This window comes from Lethenteron reissneri, chromosome 67 (assembly GCF_015708825.2).
Source record: "Lethenteron reissneri isolate LAM-NWPU_2019-01 chromosome 67, ASM1570882v1, whole genome shotgun sequence".
NCBI lineage: Eukaryota > Metazoa > Chordata > Hyperoartia > Petromyzontiformes > Petromyzontidae > Lethenteron > Lethenteron reissneri.
This window is the reverse complement of record NC_083845.1, coordinates 6843496-6856410: the sequence shown is the minus strand read 5'-3', so window position 1 is coordinate 6856410 and position 12915 is coordinate 6843496. Positions and strand designations below refer to the sequence as shown.

Below are 12915 nucleotides of genomic sequence, written 5' to 3'. Positions count from 1 at the left end.
CTAATTTGTAAATTAACGTACTTACACCACGTTGTTTTCTTTTCGTATTAAAAAGGCCCCCCATCGTTAATGTCACGTGTTTAACGAACACGAGTCTAACCGATCAGACTCGGGAAAATCGAAACCAGTCCCAGAAGTTTGCTTTCTTAAGCAAATATTGACGGATAATCTTTGTCTGAACGCAAAGCCAATATAGGCTGACGGACTAAAACATCGTATTGTTTTAGTTTATAATGGTGAATATGCCAGTCACAGTAACCGGTAGTGCAGCGCTATAGTTTCGTTTTACTGCAGGTGCAAAGGTGCAGCTCTGCAATTGCTTTCTCAAACCACTGCTGGGTGAAAGGGCCTCCACTAGGAATGAGCTCTGAAGCAGAGGTCGCAAACGGGTTTTGATTCCTTACCCGTACCCGAACCCGGCCGCACCAGGGTCGCAATCGGGTAGGGTACAGGTACGGGTATCGGGTACCCGATTGCGACCTCTGGGATGAAGCCATGTTGCAGGCGCGGGTGGGTTGATTCTACGATCTTGAATTGTGAGAAGAGACAAGACGTTAGGAAATGAGTGACAAACGGTGACTCACCAGTGACTCACGGCCTACTCGTACCCGGCCGCACCAGGGTCGCAAACGGGTACCCGTACCCGGCCGAGTACGGGTAGCCGGGTATCGGGTAGGGTACGGGTATCGGGTACCCGGTTGCGACCTCTGCTCTCAAGTCCCGTCTAGAGTGTACTTGGCCTACGTTTCCACGCTGTTCAGACGTCTTAAAAGGTGTGGGAGTTATCCACACTCTACCCCACCACATGCAACACGCCGACCCGACTGCGGCGTTACGGTATTTATACTGCTGGCTGGAGGATGGAGGTTGCAGAGCGATTCAACAAACTTCCCCCATTGGTTCTAGATTTGAAGCTTTCGTGACTGCAAGTATTCATATGCTTAGGTTTTTTTCGGTAACGTCACGTAGGTAAAAAATTAAATTAATAAAAGTAAAATTAAATAAAAATTAAATAAAAATTTAATAAAAATCACGACGTTTCGGAGGCAACACAAGCTTCCGTCTTCAGGTGTAACCGTCACAGCACGCTTGCTGTATCAAGTAAAGAAGAGATTCCAAGAGATACTACCCCGTATATATACACTACGTGACTTTACCGAAAAAAACCTAAGAATAATTCCCCCATTGGTTACACTTTCCGCGCTGGGAGATGGAATCGAACCAGCGACCTCTGGCTGTTTGGTCCAAGCCGCTCACCATTACACTACGGGAATTGCTCTCGAGTCTTAGTTAAATATTCTTAAAACACGCCACAGCCATACAACAACTATGCCACCAATCAGACGGTGGCAATACTTCCTCTGTGCCAATCTGATTAAAAAAAACGACCTTGACAACAAAATAGGGCTGCATCCGATTACAGTCGCCGTGCTCCGACATGGCCATTGTCAACCTGCTAAGACAATCACCATCAAGGGCAGGGTAACCAGCAACTCAGAAGGTTTTTTAAATCCTTTATATTAAGTTCGCTTGCTTGCGTGCTTGCGTGCTTGCGTGCTTGCTTACGACCGTGCAAATCTTTCGGTCGTTTTTTAACCCACTTCCCGTGATCCAATCGAGCTGACATTTTGCACACAGACTCGTTGTGCGAGACAATTAATGTTCGTGAAATTTTTTTTCCAAAATTTTACACTGTTTAGGGAAAACAAATTAAATATTTAATTACCAATTGCTTAATACTGGCAGACAATCATCTGACCCATAGATGGCAGCCATCTCAAGCCAGAGGACGAGAGGACTCTAGCCGCCACGCATATAAAGGATTTATAGTGAAAAACTTTGTTTTTACGGGTTAATTTTTTATAATCTCATTGCCACTAGAAATTCAAGACAAGGCCACGTACCCGCATGTCACTGGAGCTACGACCACCACTCTTAGCCACTGGCTTGGATAAATCTGGCTGGCAAGGTGCCAGAAAACGTCGGGCAAATGTAAATCACCTAGACATTTACTGGTTTCTCCAATGTAGCGGAAGGCCACACAGTGCTTTGTTTGCATGCGATGCAATAATACTTGTTCGAGCTGTACCTGCTTGAATATGGCAATAATGAGCCTACCGAGGGAGGCAGCGGATGATCTCGGCCATAGAAAATGAATTTAACGCAGTGCTGATACAAGACAGTACACTGCTGCCTGCTACTTTGCTGCAGTACTGCTGCCGTGTATGCTGCTGCTGGTATAATGATTCTTCTGCTGCTGCTATAATGCTGCTGCTATAATGCTGCTGCTGTTATAATGCTGCTGCTATTATAATGCTGCTGCTATTATAATGCTGCTGCTGTTATAATGCTGCTGCTGTTATAATGCTGCTGCTGCTGCTATAATGCTGCTGCTGTTATAATGCTGCTGCTACTGTTATAATGCTGCTGCTGCTGCTATAATGCTGCTGCTGTTATAATGCTGCTGCTGCTATAATGCTGCTGCTGTTATAATGCTGCTGCTGTTATAATGCTGCTGCTGGTATAATGCTGCTGCTGGTATAATGCTGCTGCTGGTATAATGCTGCTGCTGTTATAATACTGCTGCTGTTATAATGCTGCTGCTGTTATAATGCTGCTGCTGGTATAATGCTGCTGCTGTTATAATGCTGCTGCTGCTATAATGCTGCTGCTGTTATAATGCTGCTGCTGTTATAATGCTGCTGCTGTTATAATGCTGCTGCTGCTATAATGCTGCTGCTGTTATAATGCTGCTGCTGCTATAATGCTGCTGCTGCTATAATGCTGCTGCTGGTATAATGCTGCTGCTGCTTCCCCAAATGCTTCAGATGCGTCTGTATTTGCTGCTTCAAACCCCGAGCTTTCAATGCTTCTTGCTGCTTATTCTAATTCTACAGCTGCCTTCACTTATGCTCCATCTGCTTCTAATGCTTCCCCATGCTTCCCAGTTCGTTGCCACACCCACCACCGATGCTACTAATGTATCGTAATTAATTGCTTCCACCACCGCTTCCAATGCGTATTGTTTTATCTGCTCCTGCACCCATCATACATGCCTTCACGAATCCCTCCCATTGCAAACCTCCACAATCTCCACCAACGCGATTGCGATCACCACCACCAGATCACCGCAACTTCCATAAACACCATTGCCACCAACAGCACAATTCGCCATGAGCAACACTCGCCCCAGTTACAACCCTTACTAGCAGAACCATATATACTGTACTATCATCAATACCAATACGCAAATTCGCCACTAAGTGACGGTGACGTCTCTACGGTGCCTGTGCCAGGCTAGGTGCACTTTGAGGTCACGTGAAGTGTCGAAGGCTCGCTGATGACAGGTCTCGGGACAGACCCAGCAGGTGCCCTGGGTCGGCTGAGTGAGATGACCGGTAGATGCATCACCAGCTGTACCCCCTACTGTGCCAGGCTAGGTGCAGGAGGTCTCGGGACAGACCCAGCAGGTGCCATGGGTTGGCTGACCGAGATGACCGGTAGATGCACCACCAGCTGTACCCCCCTACTGTGCCAGGCTAGGTGCATGAGGTCTCGGGACAGACCCAGCAGGTGCCATGGGTTGGCTGACCGAGATGACCGGTAGATGCACCACCAGCTGTACCCCCCTACTGTGCCAGGCTAGGTACATGAGGTCTCGGGACAAACCCAGCAGGTGCCATGGGTCGGCTGACTGAGATGACCGGTAGATGCACCACCAGCTGTACCCCCCTACTGTGCCAGGCTAGGTGCAGGAGGTCTCGGGACAGACCCAGCAGGTGCCATGGGTTGGCTGACCGAGATGACCGGTAGATGCACCACCAGCTGTACCCCCCTACTGTGCCAGGCTAGGTGCATGAGGTCTCGGGACAGACCCAGCAGGTGCCATGGGTTGGCTGACCGAGATGACCGGTAGATGCACCACCAGCTGTACCCCCCTACTGTGCCAGGCTAGGTACATGAGGTCTCGGGACAAACCCAGCAGGTGCCATGGGTCGGCTGACTGAGATGACCGGTAGATGCACCACCAGCTGTACCCCCCTACTGTGCCAGGCTAGGTACATGAGGTCTCGGGACAAACCCAGCAGGTGCCATGGGTCGGCTGACTGAGATGACCGGTAGATGCACCACCAGCTGTACCCCCTACTGTGCCAGGCTAGGTGCATGAGGTCTCGGGACAGAACCAGCAGGTGCCATGGGTCGGCTGACTGAGATGACCGGTAGATGCACCACCAGCTGTACCCCCCTACTGTGCCAGGCTAGGTGCAGGAGGTCTCGGGACAGACCCAGCAGGTGCCATGGGTCGGCTGACTGAGATGACCGGTAGATGCACCACCAGCTGTACCCCCTACTGTGCCAGGCTAGGTGCATGAGGTCTCGGGACAGACCCAGCAGGTGCCATGGGTCGGCTAACCGAGATGACCGGTAGATGCACCACCAGCTGTACCATCCACCACCATCACCTCCACAACCATTACCAACACCACCGACTGCACATCCACCATCATAACCTTTACGATCAGAACAAATGTCATGCCCATTTAACCCTCACCTCTTGTCACCTAACCAAATCCTCAAACGCGACATCGCCACAAGATATCTCTACAATTACCGGTAATCATTACATTCAGGACCCTATCACCGCCATCCTGTCATTTATTCCAATTTAGAAATGTAAGGCCCACTGGGCTGTGTACTGTAGCTTTTTTTCAGAAGCGACCTGGCCGCAAATGACAGCTCAACGAAGTGGTGGCTTATGTTGAAATTCACAGCAGACAAATACTTTTAACGCACGTTGTATAAAATGTAGAGGGGAAAATCCACGACCCCCTGTACACCAGGCGAGGTAGTTAACATCTCGCCACCGCGGCGCCATCATCACCGACACTTTTGCTTTGCTGCAGTATCAGAACAACCTAAAACGCCACCATCCCTCATCACCCTCATGACTACCACTACTACAATCCTTACCTAGTACTCCACCTCAACTACCATCACCTTCCCGAATCAACCCCCGCTCGTCTCTACCATCACACTCACACCACCAGCCAGCCCTTCGCCATCAGCGCCGCCACCCACATCACCCTCACGCCTCCGCCAACCTTATCCATTACCCACCACAATCACAACCTGGAGCGCCATCACCAGCCTCTCATACACCATCATCATCATCACCACCACCACCGTAACCATCACAACACTCATCCACCATAACCTCTACCACCATCATCACCACCACTGTAACCATCACAACCCTCATCTACAATAACCTCTACCACCACCACCATCACCCACTGTAACCATCACAACCCTCATCCACCATAACCTCTACCACCACCACCATCATCACCATCACCACCAACATCACCACCACCACCACCGTAACCATCACAACACTCATCCACCATAACCTCTACCACCATCATCACCACCACTGTAACCATCACAACCCTCATCTAGAATAACCTCTACCACCACCACCATCACCACCATCACCCACTGTAACCATCACAACCCTCATCCACCATAACCTCTACCACCACCACCATCATCACCATCACCACCACCACAGTAACCATCACAACCCTCATCCACCATAACCTCTACCACTACCACCATCATCATCACCACCATCATCACAACCCTCATCTACAATAACCTCTACTACCAACCTTCATTATTACCACCATCATCATCACCACCACCACCACCGTAACCATCACAACCATCACCCACCATAACCTCTACCACCATCATCACCACCACTGTAACCATCACAACCCTCATCCACAATAACCTCTACCACCACCATCCATCACCATCATAACCACCGTAACCATCACCCACCATAACCACCACCACCCAACCACCATAACCTCTACCACCACCTTCATCACCACCACCACCACACTCACTCACCATTACACCTCCACTACCACAACCACCAAACCACCACGATCCTCACCCACCACCATCACCACCACCCCACTGACCTCTGGCCGCCGTGACGGCGCCCCGGGCCGCGTGATGAGCGCCGTGTCCCCACACACCACCACCATCACCACCACCACCTTCACTCACCACCACCATCACAACAACCACCACCACCACCCCACTAACCTCTGGCCGCCGTGAAGGCGCTCCAGGCCGCGTGATGAGCGCCGTGTCCCCACACACCACCACCATCACCACCACCACCTTCACTCACCACCACCATCACAACAACCACCACCACCACCCCACTAACCTCTGGCCGCCGTGAAGGCGCTCCAGGCCGCGTGATGAGCGCCGTGTCCCCACACACCACCATCACCACCACCACCATCACCACCACCACAACCACCACCACACTGACCTCTGGCCGCCGTGACGGCGCCCCGGGCCTCGTGATGAGCGCCGTGTCCCCACACACCACCACCACCACCACCACCATCACCACCACCACAACCACCACACACTGACCTCTGGCCGCCGTGACGGCGCCCCGGGCCTCGTGATGAGCGCCGTGTCCCCACACACCACCATCACCACCACCACCATCACCACCACCACAACCACCACCACACTGACCTCTGGCCGCCGTGACGGGGCTCCAGGCCTCGTGATGAGCGCCGTGTCCCCACACACGACGGCGGCGTCCTCGACGAACACGGAGTCTGGCAGCGCCTCGTCTGCCGGCATCACGACCACCTGCAGCCCGAGCTTCTGCCGCAGGGCGCCCACGTACACCCCGTGTTGCCGCAACGCCTTCGCCATGTCCACCACCGCCGTCGTCGTCTCCGTCTCTCGTCCTTCGTAGTCGTCCGCCGTCGCCTCGCCGCCCTCGCATCCTGCGTGGTGCCGGAGGGCGCCAGCAGCCAGAGACGCGGGCAGCTCCCTCACCACGGCGTGGGTGAACTTGCCGAAGGAAGCCGTCGCCATGTCGCTGTCTTGTCTCGTTCTGTGTGTCTGTGTGTGTGGTGAGGGTGGTGGTTGGTTGTGGTGGTTGTGATGGTAGTGGTGATAGTGGTGGTTGTGGTGGTGGTGGTGGTGATGGAGGTGGTGATGGTGTGTTTGGGTGGCAAAGTACAATGCACAATGTAAGGTGATGGTGGTGGTGGTGTGTTTGGGTGCGGAGTACAATGCGCAATTTAAGGTGATGGTGGTGATGGTGGTGGTGATGGTGGTTGTGGTGATGGTGGTTGCGGTGATGGTGGTGGTGTGTTTGGGTGCGGAGTACAATGCACAATGTAAGGTGATGGTGGGTTGTGGGTGACTGGTGCTTTTTAAAAAATATATTAGATATTTGCAATTTAAAAATATTAATTTTATGTTTGATTAATTTTATTAAGATTTGTTTTACCTCACGTTTTTTTTTTACTTTTTAGTGGCACTTTTCACAAGGTCGAAAATCCACCCTCGCCTCACCAACCTACTGCTATCGATTTATCGTAGATTGATGGGAAAAAATATCTTTAATTTTACCAATTTTATTGTTAAAACGTATATATAATTTTCCCGCCAAAATTACGATAAAGCGTTCAGTCCTTCCACGCCTCTCTCTCTCTCTCCCTTTCGCGCTCTTTTCTCTCCTCTCTCCGTTCTTCTGCACCGATCGGCGTGCTCACTATCTCTCTCTTATCTCTCTCCTGTATATCTCTCTCCTGTATATCTCTCTCCTGTATCTCTCTCTCACCCTCCTACTGCCGCTGCACCGCGCGTCCGTGGCGCTCTCGCTCCACGCAGCCCGTTATGTAGCTCGTGAGGGGAGGGGCTCTCTCGCCATGCACGGGGGGTGGGGGGCACGCTGCTATCAGCCCCGCCCCTCAAGCTCATAACCCCCCCACTAACCCCCCCCACTAACCCCCCCACTAACCCCCCCCCCCACTAAGAACTCCCCCCCACCAAATGAGCGCGCGCGGTTTTTTTTCTTCTCCCCCCCCCCACCACCAACCCCCCCCCACTAACCCTAACCCCCCCCCACTAACCCCCCCACTAACCCCCCCCACTAACCCCCCCCCACTAACCCCCTCCCCACTAACCCCCCCCTACCCAATGAGCGCGCGCGATTTTTTTTCTCCCCCCCCACCAACCCCCCCCCACTAACCCCCCCCCCCCACTAATCCCCTCCACTTACCCCCCCCCCCACTAACCCCCCCCCACTAACCCCCCCCCCACTAACCCCCCCACTAACCCCCTCCACACTAACCCCCCCTACCCAATGAGCGCGCGCGATTTTTTTTCTCCCCCCCCACCAACCCCCCCCCACTAATCCCCTCCACTTACCCCCCCCACTAACCCCCCCCACTAACCCCCCCCCCCACTAACCCCCCCCACTAACCCCCCCCCCCCACTAACCCCCCCACTAACCCCCTCCACACTAACCTCCCCCCCACTTACCCCCCACTAACCCCCTCCCCACTAACCCCCCCTACCCAATGAGCGCGCGCGGTTTTTTTTCTCCCCCCCACCGCCTCCGCCCCTCATCCCACAGCCCCTCCCCCCACATCCCCCTCCCTCCCTCCATTTAAAACCCCAAGCCCCGCCCCTCAGCCCCCACCAACCCCTCCCCCCTCCATTTAAAACCCCAAGCCCCGCCCCTCACCCCCCACCAACCCCTCCCCCCCTCCATTTAAAACCCCAAGCCCCGCCCCTCAGCCCCCACCAACCCCTCCCCCCTCCATTTAAAACCCCAAGCCCCGCCCCTCACCCCCCACCAACCCCTCCCCCCCTCCATTTAAAACCCCAAGCCCCGCCCCTCAGCCCCCACCAACCCCTCCCCCCCTCCATTTAAAACCCCAAGCCCCGCCCCTCAGCCCCCACCAACCCCTCCCCCCCTCCATTTAAAACCCCAAGCCCCGCCCCTCAGCCCCCACCAACCCCTCCCCCCTTCCATTTAAAACCCCAAGCCCCGCCCCTCAGCCCCCACCAACCCCTCCCCCCCTCCATTTAAAACCCCAAGCCCCGCCCCTCAGCCCCCACCAACCCCTCCCCCTCACCCCGATGACATCTGCTTTCCAGGAAATTGCTAATTGTATAACGACGAGATGATTTTCATTTGGAGCTTTCGTGACTGCAGGAATTATTCTTTGGTTCTTTCGGTAAAGTCACGTATAGAGAGAAAATAATAAATTAAGTACTAGCGTACGACGTTTCGATTGCAACACAAGCAATCATCATCAGGTATAAGGCCTCGACACAGAGACGTGGCTTTCTCTGTGTGTCTATGTTTGTGTCTCTCTCTATGTATCTCTGTGATATCTGTCTGCTTATATGTCTGTCTATATGTCTCTGGTTCTGTGCTTTATCTCGCTCTCAAATGTAACATTCTCAGGAAGAACGTAATCAACCAGGTAGGGTGTTGACTGTTATGTTATCCGACTCTCTCTGTTGTATTACATTACATTTATAAGTATACTAGATTTGTGTTTCTATTTCATTTGTACCTGATGATGATTGCTTGTGTTACAATCGAAACGTCGTATGCTAGTATTTAATTTATTATTTTATCTTTATACGTGACTTTACCGAAAGAACCAAAGAGACGAGATGATTATTGATTGATGCAATTATACGAATCGATTCTTACAATAACGATGCAGGCTCGGAATTCATCGCATCGGAATCGATTCGTTTCGATTCCTTATTGGGGTATCGCATGCCTATCAATCTCTTTATCACCTATACATCTCAATGTTCATCCTCCAAAGTTCCATCACAAGGGAGAAACACAAACAAATAGACAAAATTTCGATTTGAAGCTTTCGTGACTGCAGGGATTCATCTTCTTGGTTCTTTCGGTAAAGTCACGTAGAATGGAAATAATAAAATAATAAAAATAAAACAGAAAAAAATAATGTTTTATTTATTATTTTATTATTTCCATTCTACGTGACTTTACCGAAAGAACCAAGAAAATAGACAAAAGTTATGTTACGAAACAAAAACTCTTTTATGTATTAAGTTTGATACTTGGTGTCAGTGACGCTACTTATCATGCTACTCGTGTCTGTGATCTTGCATGCTGATACTGCTGCCTGCTTGATATGTGGATGCACAAACTCACAAACCAGTCAACCCCTTATCAGTGCACGACCTTATCGCAGACCAATACAGAACATATTGGCCACCCCGTGCCGCTTATAAATCTCAACGTTCATCCTACAAAGGGGCCGTCCATAAATGACGTCACGCGATTTTGGACGATTTTTTACCCCCCAAAAAAGTCAGACCCCCCCCTCAAAGATGACGTCACAAAGCTCTGCCCCCCCTACCCCACCCAAAAATAAAACATGCTTCAAATCGCTTTCAACTATTGTCATTGTAGTGCGTATTTAATGTAGCGCTGCACTCTGATGTTGTAGGAGAAAACATTAATTAAAAAGTCTATTTAATTAAGTAGAACGTGTTGTCTATATTTATTTAAAGTTACGCATTTTGATGTGACGTCACATTTCTCAACCCCCCCCCCCCCCACCCCTTGTCACACATCGTCACAAATTTCTGACCCCCCCCCTAGGTGCGTGACGTCATTTATGCACCACCGCTCCCCACAGACAGTCCAACATTAAGCCGTGGTCTTTCAACTGCTGGATGAACGCCTTCTGAAGACGTCGAAATCCCTCCCACAGCCGAGCGACGCAATCCATCTCGCTCCTGCGCACAGAATATAAAATCTTGATTCATCTTCTTGGTTCTTTCGGTAAAGTCATCACGTAGAAGGGAAGTAATAAAATAATATAATAAAACAATAAAATAATTCTCACGACGTTTCGGCCACAACACAAGCAGCCGTCCTCAGGTGAAGAGCAGGTCTGTCGAGGCGACAGCGTCTAAATGAAACCTTACTTCCCTTCTACGTGACTTTACCGAAAGAACCAAGAAGATGAATCCCTGCAGTCACGAAAGCTTTAAATCGAAATCTTGCTTCATGCTGGAGGAATCCGATGAGCTATGAAGCTCTTGCCCTCCCCCCAACAGACTTCCAGTCGGGGGCACTGCGATCAGACAGTTACAACGACACGAGCTGATGACGTCGCTCCCATCAAGTCCCAGGTTTATATATCCGGCGAACACAGTATTTGTTCCAGTGAGGAAAGGTGGGAGATTGCGTTACAAGGCGGAGAGTACACTTATTCATTCAGCCGCTGTAGGGGGCAACTCACCTGGGTTGGGAGAGTGAGGTCACGTTGGCTGACCTTGCCAGGATGTTCAGATGCCAGCCCACCTGTGGTTCGAGTTCTACAACTCACCTGCGTTGGGAGAGTGAGGTCACGTTGGCTGACCTTGCCAGGGTGTTCAGATGCCAGCTCACCTGTGGTTCGATTTCAACAACTCACTTGCGTTGGTAGATTGAGGTCACGTTGGCTCACCTTGCCAGGGTGTTCAGATGCCAGCTCACCTCTGGTTCAAGTTCAACAACTCACCTGCGTTGGGAGAGTGAGGCCACGTTGGCTTACCTTGCCAGGGTGTTCAGATGCCAGCTCACCTGTGGTTCAAGTTCAACAACTCACCTGCGTTGGGAGATTGAGGTCACGTTGGCTGACCTTGCCAGGGTGTTCAGATGCCAGCTCAACTGTGGTTCAAGTTTAACATCTCACCTGCGTTGGGAGAGTGAGGTCACGTTGGGTGACCTTGCCAGGGTGTTCAGATCTCAGCTCACCTGTGGTTCGAGTTCTACAACTCACCTGCGTTGGGACAGTGAGGTCACGTTGGCTCACCTTGCCAGGGTGTTCAGATGCCAGCTCACCTGTGGTTCAAGTTCAACAACTCACCTGCGTCGCGAGATTGAGGTCACGTTGGCTGACCTTGCCAGGGTGTTCAGATGTCAGCTCACCTGTGGTTCGATTTCAACAACTCACCTGCGTTGGGAGATTGAGGTCACGTTGGCTCACCTTGCCAGGGTGTTCAGATGCCAGCTCACCTGTGGTTCAAGTTCTACAACTCACCTGCGTTGGGAGAGTGAGGCAACGCGTCTCACCCTACAGCAACATGTACAGTTAATGAATGTAATGTTTGCAGGTGGTTGTTGTGAGTCGATGTTTAATATCTTGTTGATAAAGTTGCGAATCTTTCTGTGGTGAGTGGGGGCTTTTCTCGCGTGCGGCCGGCTGAGTTGCCAGGGCCGAGCAGAGGTCGCAAACGGGTTTTGATTCCTTACCCGTACCCGTACCCGGCCGCACCAGGGTCGCAAATGGCTACCCGTACCCGGCCGGGTACGGGTACCCGTTCCCTACCCGTACCCGTACCCTACCCGAAATGAGTGACAAACGGTTACTCATCCAGTGACTCACGGCCTACCCGTACCCGTACCCGGCCGCACCAGGGTCGCAAATGGGTACCGGTTCCCTACCCGTACCCTACCCGAAATGAGTGACAAACGGTTACTCATCAGTGACTCACGGCCTACTCGTACCCGGCCGCACCAGGGTTGCAAACGGCTACCCGTACCCGGCCGGGTATCGGGTAGGGTACGGGTATCGGGTTCCTGGTTGCGACCTCTGGGGCCGAGTGAGCGGACGGGAGCCACGGGGCTAGACTTTCAAAACGGACCGTCCTTTACAATTCCAAGCGCCCATATTCTCCACCTTGGTTCCGCTGTTTTGGTTGTCAACGACAATCTCGCTGCGTGAAGTTGTCCCAGTAAAATTGGACGAAATTTCTCTCTCTCTTTCGCCCCGTGTCCCTTGGCAACGCGTTCTCATGGCACCGTGTGTGTGTGCTGGCCACTTCACCTTTGCTTAACCTCTCGATATAAGCAAGCTCTGCCACACAATGGGGGTGACGATTCAACTCGCTCGGCTTGCAATCCAGAGGAGCGCCGGTTGGATTCTATTTCTAGGCGCACGGCAATCGACAAACCACGGCACCTCCCGCCCCCCACCGACCCGCCTTGATGCATCTTCTTGGTTCTTTCGGTAAAGTCACGTAGAAGGG

At 51.9% G+C, this 12915-nt stretch overlaps 1 protein-coding gene across 1 annotated transcript in view; it reads right to left on the bottom strand.

The window, feature by feature from the left end:
* LOC133360171 (N(G),N(G)-dimethylarginine dimethylaminohydrolase 1-like) overlaps positions 1-7692 on the bottom strand; it is a 56786-nt gene extending 49094 nt beyond the window's left edge. The window contains 2 exon segments of the mRNA XM_061578779.1: positions 6571-6948; positions 7343-7692. Coding sequence (XP_061434763.1) covers positions 6571-6921 — 351 coding nt within the window. The 5' untranslated portion in view covers positions 6922-6948; positions 7343-7692.
* Positions 7693-12915: the final 5223 nt, after the last annotated feature.